The 17,128-nt window shown below is 43.1% G+C and overlaps 1 protein-coding gene across 5 annotated transcripts in view; it reads right to left on the bottom strand.

Annotated features, from left to right (window-relative positions):
* Positions 1 to 17,128, bottom strand: part of GRIA3 (glutamate ionotropic receptor AMPA type subunit 3) — a 1,128,422-nt gene that overhangs the window by 861,673 nt on the left and 249,621 nt on the right. For all 5 annotated transcript variants that reach the window (XR_014962259.1, XR_014962260.1, XM_085608118.1 and 2 more), the window contains exon 3: positions 784 to 1,023. Coding sequence is in view for 3 of the 5 variants with exons in the window: in XM_085608118.1 (XP_085464244.1) it covers positions 784 to 1,023 (240 nt within the window). In the remaining 2 variants the exon portion in view is untranslated. The remainder of the gene's footprint in view (positions 1 to 783; positions 1,024 to 17,128) is intronic.

Below are 17,128 nucleotides of genomic sequence, written 5' to 3'. Positions count from 1 at the left end.
AACACCATAAATTATCTAGGTATCTAAGACACTTTAATAGCATTACAATGTCATGTTGTTAGCTGAAAGTTCAAGCTCAGACAGCTGGGTAAATAAAGAAGATGATCACAGCTCTGTGAAGGGCACGCACTTCTTTTGTGGAAGCACACAACTTCTATCCAGTCAAAACAGGTACTCCTAGTTCCCAACATGTGGATGGAGCCAATGCTCCTCTAGCCATGCTTACATAATTGTCTGCCAACATTTGCGCTGTCAAGCCAGGCCATCAAAAGGCCCTTAGCAGGGGCGGCAATCTGAAAAGTTTACTTCTAGCACTTTACACTACATTTTGTGAAGAAGACTCATCTATATGTTCTGCTACATTACATTACATCATGTCATGTCGTGCCGTTGTCTCCTATGATGCTGTGTTATGGTAAAATGTCTTATTATGCACTGTAGGCATCAAAGGGGCTCTGCAGAAAGGCCTGCAAGAGGAGGGGTTTATGGTAATTTTAAATAAAGTGCTGTCATTTGAAACACTTCCTGAGACCAGTTTTACTTTTTAGTACCTTCGTGACTGAGGAATAATGTTCTTTTTTGTGCTTCTTTGCAGAAACAGGCATTTTGAGTAGAGGCTCATTTGTGGACAAAATGTCAGGCTCCTGTCTCAGAATTGGGAATTCCAAAGTGTGCTAACTGAAATAATGAATCTCCTTGCTTCCATTTATACATTTCCTTTCAGTGGAATACTTTCTGCATTTCTTTACAGGAAACGAATAGTAGTAAAAAGCATGTTCCTACCTCTTTCAGTGTCATAGAGGTACACAAACTTTTGCCAGTCATAGTCACTCAGAAGACTCAAGATGGCGCCTTTTAGCGGTGGTCGCATCTGGATCACAAACTGCACGTCGGCATCAGTCGGGAAGCTGGGTGTGATGAAGGACGTGTGCAGGGCCCCACAGAAGGAGGTCAGGGTGTTCATGGACATCTGGTCATAGAATCCAAAGATGGCGTACACTCCTCGAGAGAACTGTGAACAGACTGGGAGAAAAAGATTTGGAATCAGACCTTTGGGAACAAAGCTTCTGAGGAGCTGGAAAACAAAGCCGAATATCTCCACCATTTAATGGCAATGAGTGAAGCATGGATAACATATCATTTGAATTCATTTGTATGCCGGAGCGGCCTATGCAGGTATGAGCAGTGGGCGGTGGGGCAGGGTGGGGTGGGAGTCGACAGACAACGACGAGCGAAAATAAAATAAAAAAAAAGAAAACCACTTACCTTGCACTCGCCGTATCACAAGGTAAGTGTTTTTCTTTATTTTATTTTCCCTCGTCATCTGTCGACTCTCCCTTGCCCCGCCCCACTGCTCTTACCTGCATGGACCGCTCCTGTTTGTATGATCAAACCAGTTTCTAATAGCTGTATAATAATTATGATTGGATGGAGGGAAAACTTCAACCCGGTAGGAAGGAACTTCACCCAGTGATTGGGGAACTAAAAATGCATGCATGAACCGGTAAGGATCAGGGAATGCAAGAGTCCATGGTTAGAAGCATCAGAGGGTCAGGAGGCCTGATAAGAATACAAAGGAGCACAATGTTGAAGAAAAGATCCTGGGGCCTGATATACCAGGCCCTTTTGTGGTCAGAAACCTTGCAATTTCAAGGGGATCACAATGGCAGAAAGGAGTTTTTAGACCAATGCCTGCCATCTTATCAGCCAGAAAAAAAATTCTGACTCATAAAAGGGCTTTTGTGATCCTTTTCGCATTGGAAATTGGAGGCGGAGTGAAAGCAGCACCCCGCACCTATTTCTAATTCGGAGACGATGTATCAATGGTTTGTGAGTATAGTCGTAGTTGCAAACTATTGATTAAGTACTAACTCTAGAGTTGGGGAAGTAATTGATTCACAAAGGGAAATGTGCCTCATGGGACACCTTCTCATTTATGGATCCTGTCAGCAGACTCGGTGTGGGAGCAGGCAGCAGTTCGGGGAACCACTGTCCGCTCTCTCTGGTGTTTTCCCAATTAGGAAGAAAAGCCATAATTGATGCTTTTTGGTGCGGACATACCAGCTGGAATCTGGGATGCCAGCTCTCTGATATTCCCACACTTGTAATGAAGGCCTATGTGTGTTTCTTGCCTATTTCCCATTGCTGCACAGTTCATGCACCTGAGCAGGCTAAATAGAAGGGTAAGAGTGGAAATCAGCTTCTGAGTGTGCTACAATGGGACATTGCTGGGTGAAGGCACAGTCTGCGAGGAATGCCACCTCCCTTCTAAATATACACTAACAAGTTCTGGAAAAGAAAAGGTTTAAGGTTCAACTAGTGTCCCGATGATATCACTAAGGATCAAGGACAGGGATAGTCAGTCTTGATTTCAGGACTGAAGATCTTCTTCTAGGCTTAAGAATTACTCTCAGATTTGCAAAACCCCTGTTGATTTGGGCAGCCGAGAAGGAACCCTTGTAAGTCCTGATCTGTCAGGGACATTGCTTGTGTTTGTGAAAATCCAGGGGACTCGAGAAAAGTCAAAGCTTTGAAAGCATGTAACAATGGATTTTCTTGGTAAGTTGAACACTATAGTTGGATAACAATCTTACTCTCTTTTTATATTTGACTTGTACAAGGAAGCTAGGTTGAGCAGTCAAAGTCTACTGCAGGAGGTAGCAGTAAGTTTGGAACAACTAGTACAATAAAAGACCAATGCCCAAGCACAGCTAAATATTTAAAAATCATTGATCGTCATGTATATATATTCATATGTGTGTGTGTGTATATAGGTTATGGCAGAGGACTAAAAGAAAAATAAAATAATTTGGCACCATTGGATGTCTGCACTCGTCATTCTTGCGCAAGCAATTACGAGGTGTTACGAGCTGGAGATATATATATATATATATATATATATATATATATATATATGGATAGATATATAATAGGATAGGTGTAGTAATGTGCAGCATAATAAGCCAAAAGTTATTAGCACCTTCACAGTTTGAGATACAGCTGCAAACATATTTACAGTGGTTGCACAGTAAGGATCTATTGTCGCAATGACAGTGGGACCCAGGCACAAAGCTATCCTATAGGTGGAATAGCAAGAGAAGTCAGCTGTCTTTAGAGACACTTGTGTCTCAGTTCTCCTATTACAGGTTTTGTTTCTAGATTACACTCAATGAACAATGGTACTGGAAATCAAGTATGCTGAAACCCCTTTTAACTTTCTAGTGCCAAGAGGTAATTTTTGGAAGACGTGCTCTACTACTAGATTGAGTATGCATCACCACCATCTTGAGTAGTATGTATATTCATGTTCAAATGATAAGCAATGGGGACAATTTCCTTGCAAACGATTGTCGGTGGCCTTGCATACACAGTGCAGGCGCTAGGACACTACCCCGCCTCCCTTTACCTCACCTTCACCCACACACACTCACTCTTCTCTCATCAGCCAAGCATAACCCTGAACAATTACACAGAAATATGCCCGGAGGAAATAAGATGCAATAAAACATGCCTGCTATTCATTATATATTCATGAAGGAAGTTCTTCTCAATTACACACATTAACTGCACATTTAGAATTCGAACAATGAATCATATCAGAAGATCTGCAGTGTTTGACAGCCAGCCTGCTTTACTGTTAATAGATTTATCTGATTTCAGCAGTGGGTGATAAAGTTGGGATCGTTTTACACTCAGACATTGTATTGTGAGCACTGGACATTGGTCAAGAATAATTGATATATCAAAACCGTAAACCGATATTAAAACCCATCTCTTTGACTATATATTAGCACATTTCACAAGGCCAAGTTTTGCATGAAAATTAAACTCATGCCTTCCAAATTGTTTTATTTTAAAACTCTTAAGCTGATGTCTAGATCAGCCATGCTAAATAATTTCGAAAAAGCACCACCTGAGGTACATTAAAAAGATATTGCAAGCCACCAAGGAGAAGGAATAAGGCTGAAGGCTGAGTTCCTTCATAAGGTCATGGAACTCCAGTGGGCCTCAAAGCTTGGCAATTGTTAATTTTGATATTATTGTATCCACCACTAGTGGTGATGCTTAGAGTTCAAAGCCTTTCATGGTGTCCAACCTCTGGCCTTTACCTCTCACTGTGAATGAACCTCATGCTGAAAAGTGGGATACAGTGTTTTGGGCAGGCTGTAGTTATTGATTATATAATATGCTCATTTGTTTACACCAGTCATCAACCTTACCATTCACTGGGCCTTTGAAATCAGCTGCCAAAAGTGTTTGTCATTCTCGGGTTGTGGAGTAGCCTGCATTTATGTCCCACTGTATTAAAAACAAATATCGCTTTCTCATGATGTAATAGGGATAGTCTGATGTAATTCGCTTGTTTCTGTTTAATTGATTCCTATCATACTTATGCCTAAAATGCTGACATTGCAATGCTATACTTTGTTTTTGCCTTAAAGCAGTCGCTATCTATGAATATTTCTTTCCTTCTATTATCCTAAAGGGAGAGGTATATACACCTTATGAAACTCTAGATGGAAACATTGTGGTCCCAGCTCCCCTAGTTACAAAGGGAAAGACAAATGTCTTATGTTATCCTGGTCAACCAAGGATCCAAAGTCGTCTCTGTGGTCACCTCTCATGGTCTCCTTCAGTCCAGAGGAGGAAGCACCAAACAGTCTTGGGATCTTGCGATATGGTCATCAATTGGGTTAAGTGTTTATTATGAGTACTGCAAAATTCTATCAATGTGGACAGAAGAAACCAAGCACATTCTCGAGCTACTAGTACATTAGTACACTGAATTTAGAGTGTGCCCCTCTAGTGGTGGAGATTCAAAGAGGAACATTCCATTTAGCTCATTGTAGCTCCTGAAAAGCTTAGGGGCTGATTATGAATTTGGCGGTGCTGGAGCATGCAATGGTGCAGTCAATGCCATGCAGGTATTGGAGTGTATGCACACAGGACGGCATAACATGTGCCCCCCTGCATGCATCATATGGCCCAGAGGCAACTGAAGGGCCACCTTTGTTTCCTCTCTGCCATGAAAACAGTGGCAGAGAGGAAACTCATAATATGCTTGGTGGGACCACGGTGGTCCCACCAAGCATATTGCAGCCTCAAGACTGCCGTGCCACCACCAGTTGCAGCGGTGCAATGGTGGTCAACCGCCCTACTTGTAATGGGGCAGTCGGACTGCCGGTGCAGCGGTGGCTGGACCAACACCACGGTACCACAGTGAGTCTGGCAGTCCATGGCCCGCCAGGCTCATAATCAGGCCCTAAGCATGATATGGAAAGCATCAGACCCATACTCCCCTCCACACACTTAGTAAGAGAAAAGAAAGAAGTTATGTATGTGAAATCGGAAACTACTACCAATGTTATAATAAAACAACAATACTGGTGAGGTCTAGTTGCTCCATCTCAATAAACAACAATAAGAAAACATTATTTTTATCTTATTTGTTTCTATATAAGATGAAACCTTAAATAAAAACAGCATATAAAGTATATGCGTTACATCATTTACCCTCTCAGACACCAAAGTACATCACAAGACTTTTTGAGACACTGCACAACCATCCTCTTCCCTTTCTCACAACTATTCTGGCTGAATGCTGGAAGCCACTAACCAGTCTGTGTCAGCCATTTTACATTTTCAGTACAATAGCTTGTTTGTGCTCCATGACATTTTTGTCAATCCTCAGGAAAGTAGAGGTGTACGAAGTTTTTTCCATGCAGCGCTTGCATTTTACAGCTAAAACTACGAACATGCAAAAAGGTATCCCAGTTACATGCGATTGACGCTGTTTGGGCTTTCATGTAGAAGTCCGGAGCATCACAATGCTTTGGTAAGAAAGCGTAATGCATGCACCTTTCTCCTACAGGTAACCCAACACTGCTGATGCAAGGGTACATCAACTAACATAATGTGACTCTGGTTCGCAGTGCTCATGATGCTTGGCATGCCACTGTCACTTGACTTTTCCCTCTCAAGTGTTGACTGATCTTAGTCACTGAAAAGCTAACTTATGTACACACATGCACACAAAAGCCTTGTGAGTTCCTGGTGAAACACGGTCTCACAGTACACTTGAGAAATGAAAACCCAATTTCAGCATGAACTGACATTTGTGAGAGAAAAACTGTGCTCGGACATGGGCGAAGGATATGTGGAAAGTTTTAGGAACTACTTGATGTCTTCCTACTTGGGGTCATATTATCAAGACAGGCGATAAAATTATTGCCGCTTTAGCGGCAGAATACTGCCGCTAAAACGGCGATAATGGGCTTGATAATATGCTCTATGGAATTCCAAGTGAAGCCCATGCTAGATGTAAAGGACATCTAACCTGAGCTTCAATTGGAATTCCATAGAGCATATTATCAAGCCCATTATCGCCATTTTAGCTGCAGTTTTTTGCCGCTAAAGCGGCGATAATTTTATCGCCTGTCTTGATAATATGCCCCTAGGAACTTCGCAAAACTTTGTTCATATAATAAAAACTTTACAGACTCTTAAAGAAATACAAAAATGTTCACCTGTCTACTTGCTAGACCTCCCTACTCTAAACTCAATCAGATAGGGTTCCCATCAACATAGTGTGAAACAAATATACTTCCCCTTTTTAGGAGCAGGGCAGGTCCATAATGTTACTAACCAATTTCTCTGTTAGATCTCCCTGTCAAAATACTAGACTGAGTTCGAGTAGAGACAGTAAAAACATGGGCAGAGCAGAACTCAACCCTGTCAGACCTTCAGTTTGATTTCAGCAAAGGCCTGGGGCCAGTTGAGCAGTGTCTCAATGTAGGGCTACTAATAGACAAATATTTGAAGGCCAAAAGAGGCTTTTTATACCTAGACATCATGGACCAGAGCAGTGTATTTAACTGTGGTAGTCATGTCAAACTCCGGTCCATTATGAGATTCCTGGGGTCGGATAATTCTATTATCCACTTTCTTATTTTTGTACCAGCACTTTACTGCTCGGGTTTGTTATGGCCCCAAGCGAGAATCCTCTAAATCTTTTAGATTACGAAGAGGAGTCAGACAAGGGAGCATTCTGGCACCTTTCCTGTTCACCCTATACATTAATGGTCTGGAAGTGGCACTTATTGAAAAACAAGCAGATCTGCCTCAAATTGGCTTCCGTCCATTTCCCGTCTTCCTCTATGCTGATGACACCGCCCTCTTAGCCAGAACTCCAGTTGGTCTATAGAAGTTATTGAATGCCTTGGAAGAACTGCATTTCAAAGTCAATCTGAATAAAATGTGCACAATGTCCTGTGGGAATGTAGCATATAATTCGTGCAATTTATCATGAAAAGGAAGTAAGATATGTAGGGTTGATACATTTTCTTACCTGGGGATCTTATTTGAGCAGACTGGTAATTGGAAGCGTTTACATGTTGTTAAGGAAAAGCAACTGAATAAAAATGCAGAGGGAATATTTTGATTTGCTTTGAAATTAGGCAGTAGGCATGGTTTACTCTAGTAATTGCTTGTCTGCAGCAACTTATGGTTCAGGTGGGTGGCGGTGTTTGGACTCCCAGAGTTCACAGTGATATGGAAACATTTTTGCTGGGAGATTGTAGGGAGTTCCCAAAAGTACCTCAGCCTACATTGTGCACAAAGAATTTGCTTTTCCCTTTAGCGTGCATATTATTAAAATACTACCTCTACAGTTCTGGCACTCTATTTGGACTAAATTAGAAACTGGTCTTAACTGATCACTTATTAAGCATTGTTTAACATTAGATAATGCTTTTAATATTCCATGGTTAGCTTTTATAAGGAAAATGTATAATACCATTGGAGTAACCTTGGATATTACAGACCCCGGGGCTACCATCACAATGTCGAAGTTAGAAATTAAATGTAAATGAAGATTTTTTGTGGAATGCTAAAGAGAGTCTAATGAATTTGCTCAACCTGCATTAGTTAGCCTCAATCTGTTGTTAACTGCAGAAGCCACTCAGCCTTATCTACTGCACATAACAAACCCTCAGCATCAATTTTTGTTGACTTGACAAGACTTCATCTCAATATGATATATTTCTTGATAGCCTATCCTGAAATAGTGGCTAGTGGCTTAAGGATATTAGAATGTCTTCATGCAATGGTATCTGTGTACGAAACACTACACACTTTTTTTCATTGTGCACGTTCTATAGGAAGTCATGGGCCAGCTATTCAAAGCCTTCATTTCGAAATTATAAATTACAAATATAATTATAAACAATGTAGACCCACTTATTTATCAGCAAAAACTAGAATCCTTAGTTGTTTGTGTTCCACTCACTTTCTATAATTGGTATATTTCATGCATCATCACATTTTAATGATCTAAGGCATCTCTTTTATGAGGGCATTTTATGGACTTTATATAATCCTTTATAGTTTTTAAAACTGAATAAACAAAGAATATATATTTGTATATACATACATATATATATGTCTACACACTAATGCGCATGTGTGTGTTTGTGTTTGTGTTTATACATATATATATTCACTGAAAAAACCATAGGTTTCACACATGTTATAGTTAGCGGAAATTTTACTGATAAAAAACCAATGAAATTCCCCCGTTATAGTTAGTGCAGGCAACTATAACTCACGCGACCGCAATCCTCTGCTGATGCTAATACTGTATTTAGACACTTATGTGCCCATGTCTTCTTCCATACATTTTTAGCTATACATATATTACAAATATTTTTTTTTCATAAAGACACATATGTCATCAGCAGAAGATTGCGGTCGCGTGAGTTATAGTTGCCTGCACTAACTATAACGGGGGAATTTCATTAGTTTTTTATCAGTAAAATTTCCGCTAACTATAACATGTGTGAAACCTATGGTTTTTTCAGTGAATTTGCAAGGTTTTTTAAATGCTAATTCCTAACTATAACGTGTGTGAAACCTATGGTTTTTTCAGTGAATTTGTACGGTTTTTTAAATGCTAAGTTACTTTACGCCATTCGTGGCGTGCACGCCCACTTAACGCAGTTCCTTCCGTGCGCGCACGGTGCGCTTCGCGCACCGTGCGCGCACAGTGAGCACGCGGTGCGCTTCGCGCACCGCGCGCCCACTTTACGTAGTTAGTGCCGTACACGCAAGGTGGGCACGCGGGGATCTTTGAGGACTCAACTAACATGGCTATGTGCATGGGCGCTGTCTAAACAGCCCCTTTATATGTTTTTTGCCTTTGTTTACAGCCCCCCCTCAGAGTGCGAGAGAGAAAATGGCGGCCGCCGCTTCCTGGTTTCGACCGATTCGAATGTTTACTTAGATGTAACAGCCAATCAGAATCGCGCTCGCGCACGCCACCGTACGCGTACGGTAAGCTTACGGTAAGCGTACCGTAAGCTGGCTCAGATATATATATTGATTTAAAGGCTATTTTCTCAGAATCTACTGAACAGATTTACACCAAACCTACAAAAGGCACTTCCTTGACCTAGGGACTACCTCTTGCCAAATTTCTAGTAATTCTGTTCAGCCGTTCGGGCTGTAGCCCTGTCTAAAGGTCCTATGGAAAAATGCATGGGAAAAACGCGTTTTGGGACCCCCCTTTTATCTCAGCCCCCGCTTGACGAATCCCCCCGAGACTTTCAGGGTAGGAGCGGAGCGTAGCGCCCCACCTATTTTGAGAAATTCGCGAGGATTCGTCAACCGGCGCCAAAGTTATTCAAAATAGAATGTTGCGGATTTCCTATGGAAAAGGGGTCCTAACTATAACTACCTACTGGCGACCGCCAGTAGGTAATGTATATATATATATATATGTGTGCTTGTGCATATATATATATATATATATATATATTCACAAAACAAAGGTTGAAGTGATGTTTTAGTCAGGTGAAAATGTCAGATAAAACATACCATTTTAAATTAACAAAAATCCAAAATGAATTAGTTATGGTTATCTCAAGTAACTATAAATCCTACCCTGAACAAACTCTAAGTCACGTCTTCTTCATGCACAGTGTTGTCATCATAGCCATCATTTCAGATGTTGCAATCATGTTATACAACATGTCATGAGTGCGTTCATAAGCAGTGCATAAGCTAGGGCACAGAGCACTCTTTTGAAAAGTTTCAGTAGGATTCATCAAAAGGCACCAAAGTTATTGCAAAATCAAATAAGTAGTTCCTATGAAAATATAGTCCCTAACGTTGTCCTAACTATGACTATAGAGTGGGGACCACCAATATGTAATATTCACTGAAAAAACCATAGGTTTCAGGGGCGTTATAGTTAGCTGGACTTTTTACTCGTACAAAACCATTGAAATTCCCCCGTTATAGTTAGTTCAGCTAACTATAACTCGCGCGCCCGCAATGCACTGCTGATGACATCACATATTACATCACTCATGACATGGTCAGTGACATCACTCATGACATCACTGATGACATCTCAAATGACATCACTGATGAAATCATCCAGTGAATGTGTGTTTTTTCGGAAAATTACATATGTTTTATATGTGTATATCTCAAGGTCGATGGAAGAATAAATGGGTATATAAGTGTCTAAATGGATGATTTGTTTTTGAAAAATTGATTGTATAACTGACTGATTAAGTGTATCTTAGTGAATACATGGCTTAGTGAGTAATGTTTAAATATGTAAATATCTGTATCAGTCTCTCACTTTGTGTATAAGTGGCTGCATGGGTTGGTGAGTAGCTACATGAGTGTCTATATAGGTTATTAGTTGGTTTTTTGAGTATCAGTATGAGTGTCTGAGTGTCTGTATGGTTTGGTGGGGGGTATTACATAGTGCATAGGTGCATGAATGAGTGACTTACTGTTTGTATGTGTTGAAGACAGCATGTGTGCAGGACTGTATGGGTGGATGAGTGTGTGCATGGGTGTGTTAGTGAGTGAATGACTGTCTCATTAGTGTCTTTATGAGTAACTACATATGTTTTAAACTAGTATATGTGACTATTGGTGTATATAAGTGAGTATATGGGAGAGTGAGATTGGAAGAGTTCCAGTATGAATAAGTATGTGTTTCTATAAGTGATTGTTTAAAAGACTAAGTATGTGTAAGTTTCTGTAGAAGTAAGTGTGGTTGTGTGTGTATAACTATATATGCAAGTAAATGGATGTTTGATTCTTTATTAGCATGAGTGACTATGTGTGTGAGTAACTCTATGGATGAGTGGCGTTGTGTAACAGGATGTATAGGTGTATGAGTACATATGATGAGTGAGTACATGTATGAGTGACTGTATAGGACTGTTGGTATTGGTATGTCCATTGTTTTGAAAATTTTAGTTTCTATTTTTGAATGTATGTATCAAAGGTTATATTAGGGGGAAGAGGAGGTCTGCCACTCTATCACAAGGATGATGTCATCAGTGATGTCATCAGTTATGTCACTTGAGATGTCATCAGTGATGTCATGAGTGATGTCACTGACCATGTCATGAGTGATGTAACATGTGACGTCATCAGCAGTGCATTGCAGGTGCGCGAGTTATAGTTAGCTGAACTAAGTATAACAGGGGAATTTCAATGGTTTTGTACGAGTGAAAAGTCCAGCTAACTATAATGCCCCTGAAACCTATGGTTTTTTCAGTGAATTTTTAAGGTTTTTTAAATGCTAATTCCTAACTATAACGTGCCTGGAACCTATGGTTTTTCCAGTGAATTTCAAAGGCTTTTTAAATGCTAATTTCTAACTATGCCTACAGAGATAGGGCATGTGAAGAAAGAAGAAAAAACGCACAGAAAGAAAAAAAAGAAATGCAGAAAGAAGCAACAGAAGTCCTCAAAGATGAAGAAAAGTGCAGGAAGAAGGATAACGTGCAGAAAGAACAAACAGAAGAACAGAAAGAAGCCTTGTTGCAAAATCATCCTGTACCCTCAACTTTTTCAGATGGATACTGGTGGTAACTGAGTCTGACTAACCAGTCCAACAGCCAGTGCTATGTTAAAATACACTCAGAATACAGTGAAAACACCTACATACACTAGGGAACACTATGTGTTGGGGTACCCATGTGATTAGCATGACCTCCTCTGTAAGCCCCTAGTATATAATAGGGCAGGGGATTAAAACTACCTCTTAAAATGCGCCACAGGGCGTGTTTGCACACGTCACCTCAGGCCCCGTCCCCTCCCTTCTCCACTGTGTAAACACGCCCTGTGGCCATTTTAAGTTGGGAGATTAAGTCCCCTTGAATCCTGAGGGTCCCTAGGATCCAACTAGACCACTAGGTACCTCCAGTAAGCGCCACAGAGCTGCGTTGCAGAGAGATGTAAAAAGGGGCACGGCCTAGACCACCTCTCTGCAACGCAGCGCAGTGGCGCTTACTGGAAGCATCTGGTGGGCTAGTTGGCCCCCAGGGTCCCTCAGGATTGAAGGGGAATTATTTCCCCAACTTAAAACGCGCCACAGGGCGTGTTTGCACATGTTAACTCAGGCCCCGTCCCCTCCCTTCACCACTGTGTAAACACGCCCTGTGGCCGTTTTTAGTTGGGAGATTAAGTTCATTTGAATCCTGAGGGTCCCTTGGGTCCAACTAGCCCACTAGGTATCTCCAGGAAGCGCCACAGAGCTGCGTTGCAGAGAGGTGTAAAAAGTGGCACGGCCTGGACCACCTCTCTGCAAAGCAGCTCAGTGGCGCTTACTGGAAGCACTTGGTGGGCTAGTTAGCCCCCAGGGGCCCTCAGGATTGAAGGGGAATTATTTCCCCAACTTAAAATGCGCCATAGGGCGTGTTTGCACACGTCACTTCGGGCCCCGTCCCCTCACTTCCCCACTGTGTAAACACACTCTGTGGCCGTTTTAAGTTGGGAGATTAAGTCCCCTTGAATCCTGAGGGTCCCTAGGGGCAAAATAGCCCACTAGGTACGTCCAGTAAGCGCCATTGCAGAGAGGTGTAAAAAGGGACACAGCCTGCACCACCTCTCTGCAACACAGAGCAGTGGCGCTTACTGGAAGCACCTGGTGGGCTAGTTGGCCTCCAGGGTCCCTCAGGATTGAAAGGGAATTATTTCCCCAACTTAAAATGCGCCACAGGGTGTGTTTGCACATGTCACCTCAGGCCCCGTCCCCTCCCTTCACCACTGTGTAAACGCGCCCTGTGGCCTTTAGAAGTTGAGAGATTAAGTCCCCTTGAATCCTAAAGGTCCCTACGGTCAAACTAGCCCACTAGGTACCTCCAGTAAGCGCCACAGAGCTGCATTGCATAGAGGTGTAAAAAGAGAACACCTGTCTGCAACGCAGCTCCCTGGCGCATACTGGAGATACCTGTTGGGCTAGTTGGCCCTCAGGGACCCTCAGTATTGAAGGGGAATTAATTCCCCAAATTACAACTGGCCAGGGGGCGCGTTTGCAGAGTGCTGCAAGGAGGGGGCGTGAACTCCGGCGCGATGCCGGTCTTTTATTTATTTTATTTTTTTAAGAAGGAGGGCTGTGTGGCCCCCCTTCTTTTTCTAATTTATTGGCCCTGGGGACCCCATCCCCCAGGGCCTGCACCCTAATTTTTTTTGTTGAATTAAATCAATTTGGAAGGGGGCCACGTGGCCCCCCTCCCAAGGCCTTAATCGGCCCCGGGGACCCCAACCCCCCGGGTCATGGCCTTTCTTTAAAAAATTATTTAGGAGGGGGGCTGCGTTGCTCCCCTCCTCAGGCCACTTATGGCCCCAGGGACCCCATCCCCCGGGGCCGGCCTTGTTTTTTTTTGTTTTTTTTTAATTTTTTTTAAATATATTTACAGAAACACCTAGGACATGCTGGATAAACCGTATGTACATATCACCAGGACGATTTGTGTGATATTCATTTAAAGGCGACTATGCATACAAGGAATCCACGTGGAATGTATTTACACCGCTAGTGAAGCTCTGACGTGTCTGATGCCCTACCGTGCCTAATCCAGGCGCCCCCGCCTGTGGGTACTCTCCAGGTAGACACCCTTGTCGTTTATTTATACAAACATGGATAGCTATTGACGGGCACATATAATACACACGCACACCAAGCCATCCATAGGGGATTCGACAAAAATTCGGACAAACTATGCAAAAAAAAACCCTCATGGTTAATAAAACACACATCCACCGCCGGATGTGTAATACTTTTTATTTTACTCTCTGGTAAGGAGACGAACCTCACTTGAGAGTCACAGCGTGCTCCTGGCTGAGCCCAATGCTGTGTTACACTCACCAGTGCCCGCCGAGTGCCACACACCTCTGTGTTGTATTCCACCAGCTAGTGCGTATGCTATTCCACTCTCTAGCCCATGTGCACTGTAACACCACCCCGTGAATATTTCATGCCACACTTGCCTTCACACGGGTTATATTGCCCCATCTAACGTGCCTTCCTCGATGCCTATGTTATAACGCACAGCGCTATGCCATACATATTACAATCTGGGATCCATATCTTTGTCACAGTGTATATGCAACGTTACATTCCCCAGCACATATTTTATATTACAACTTTAGAGACTAGTTAGGTTACATAACACTGCCCTGTGCATATCACACTACAAGGCGCATATCGCATAGCACGCGCTAGTGCCTGTGCTATCTCACGCTCTCCAATGAATCTGTCATTGCGCACAATGTATTGCATATTATATTTCATGCCCCGGTTCATCTTATATCACACTTTTTGGTGCAAAGTTTATACCATATACTATATCTAGTTTTCATTTTCAATCGTGCTCTCAGGACTATGTTCTATATAACACTGCGTCCACCTACCCTTTTCACGGACATTACATTTTGCGATTGGGGGTGGAGGGTCAGGGGTGTTTCTGCCAAGTGAGCCCGGAGTCACTGTCACAAACGTCCTCTTCTTTCTGAATAAAAGTGAGATTATGCTACATACTTGTTCATATTTAAAGTAGTTCGCACAGACACACATTTTAAAAACAATAAAGTTCCCATAACCCACCTTCTCTGAACAGTTAGCTTGCTGCCCCATCCACCTCCTCCCTATCCTCTGTTGTCTGAATCCATGGACTAGCCTCCTCCCTCCTGCCATGCATGGTCTGATGTGCTGCCACTGCCCTCCATTTAGCATGATGTACCAGTCCACTCCTCCTGTCCTCCATTGCCCAATTCTATGGCCCATCATTGACCTCCTGCTTAGCCTCTGTGCTTAGCTTGCTGCCCCTATTCTCCTTTCCCCTGCTCTCCGATGTCTTTGTGCATGCCCCTGCTCCATCCTTTTTTCACACCATGTTCCGTGGACCTGCCACTCCTATCTACTCTGAGTGTTCTATTGAGCTGCCACTCCCCTTCCACCTGCCTAGCATTGTCAGATGACTGTAACCTGTCCCTGCCACCTCCGCCCTGCCTGTCCACATGCCATGCCCCTATCCCCTTCCTCTTGTCCTCCATTGTCCATTTTACTGCCACACCCTTCTGCCCTCCCTGGTCTGTTGTGCTGCAACTGCTCCTCCTGCCTGCCCTGCACGGTGTGTTGTGAGGCCCCTTCCCCTGAACTCTCTTGTCTGTGCCCAGGTCCTGACCCTCCCGTCTATCATCCATGGTCCTTTGTGCATGCCCCTGCACCCTCCTTCTTGCCCATCATAGCCATTGTGCTGCCACTATCCCTCCCGCTTGCCATGCATGGTCTTCTGTGCTGCCATGGCCCCTCCCACCTTCCCTGTGTGGTCAGCTAGCTGCCCCTGACCCCCTCCCACATTCCCTCCATGGTCTGTGTGTATGCCATCATAGTCTCACTGTTGCTCTCCATGGTGTGTCTTGTTTCTAGTGCCCATCCTGCCTGACCTCCATGGTCATCTTGCTGCTCCTGCCCTGCCCCCTTGCCCCCAGCCCTCTGTTTCCATGTGCAGACCCCTATTCCCTCCCTCCTGGCTTGTCTGTTCCATTGTAATGCCCCTGATCCGTCCCTCCTGCCCTTTATGGTCTGTTATGCTGTAGCTTTCTCTCCTGTCTGTCCATTATGGTCAGCTAGCTACCATTGTCTCTTTCCCCTCTGTTCTCTGTTGTCCATGTGCATGGTCCTGTCCCCTCCCTATTGCTTTCTATGGATTGATGTGCTGCACTCCCGTCCCACATGCCCTGTGTGGTGTATTGTGCTGCTGCAAACCCTGATGCCTGCCCTGTAGGGTCAGTTTAGTGCACCTCTCCATATCCCTCCTGTCCTCTGTTATCCGAGTCCATGTCCCTACCCCAATTCCTCCTGCCTACCATTATCCAATGTACCATACTTGCGAACATTTTGAACATGGTAAGAGGGAGATTTAGAAAAAAACTGGGGTATTGATTTTCCCCTTTGAGTTACATTGAAAAAGAGGAGATTGTAGACAGGAGACAGATCAAATAAAGCCCATTTGAGCTTAAAAACATTGGACGTTTCCTGGCTGAAACGGGTCTGTTGGCATGTATGGTTGTACTACCACAGCCTCTTCCTTCTGCCCACAATGGTCTATTATATTGCCACAGCCTCTCTTGCCAGTCCTGTATTGTTCGTTTGTTGCCCCTGCCTCCCTTTCCACTGCCCTCCATAGTCTGTTGTGCTGCCACTGCCCTTCCTGCCCTTCCTGCCCTTCCTGCCGTGCCCCTGGCCTCTGCCTCTCAACAGTATCCCAATGAACAACTAGATTGCTAACATTCTATATTTATTACAAAAGTGTGGAACGCCTGACGTCATCTTGATGTAATGAAAACTGTAATATCTAGAGCATTTCCTTTAGAAATTACATATATGTGAGGGTCTTATTTGCATCAAAATTATGGTTAGTGCTCTAAAAAACTAAAATGAGGACATATTTTCTGAGTTTTCAAATAGCGACAAAGAACTTTTAAATTATTTGTAATCTTTATGTTTTTTTATCCAGTTGACCACTCGATTAAATGTTGCACTTAGGGGAGAGGATGTGGTGTTACTTCCAGAGCTGCAGACTTTGCAACTGGGGAACCAGGTTGGAGTTTCTGCTTCAGCTCAACATTCTGTGATTCTGGTCAAATTACTTAATCTCCCCATGTCTACAATCAAAATGAATTTGATCTTCTGTGATGTAACCAGGGCTCATGTAAAGCACTCCAATACCTGACAATTCTGCACTATATAAAACTGCAAATACACAAAAAATAAGTGTTTTGCACACTTCTGTCATTGGCCTAAATGTGGGCT

The sequence above is a fragment of the Triturus cristatus genome, chromosome 5_2 (assembly GCF_964204655.1).
Source record: "Triturus cristatus chromosome 5_2, aTriCri1.1, whole genome shotgun sequence".
Taxonomy (NCBI): Eukaryota; Metazoa; Chordata; class Amphibia; order Caudata; family Salamandridae; genus Triturus; species Triturus cristatus.
This window is presented reverse-complemented; position numbering and strand designations above follow the sequence as displayed.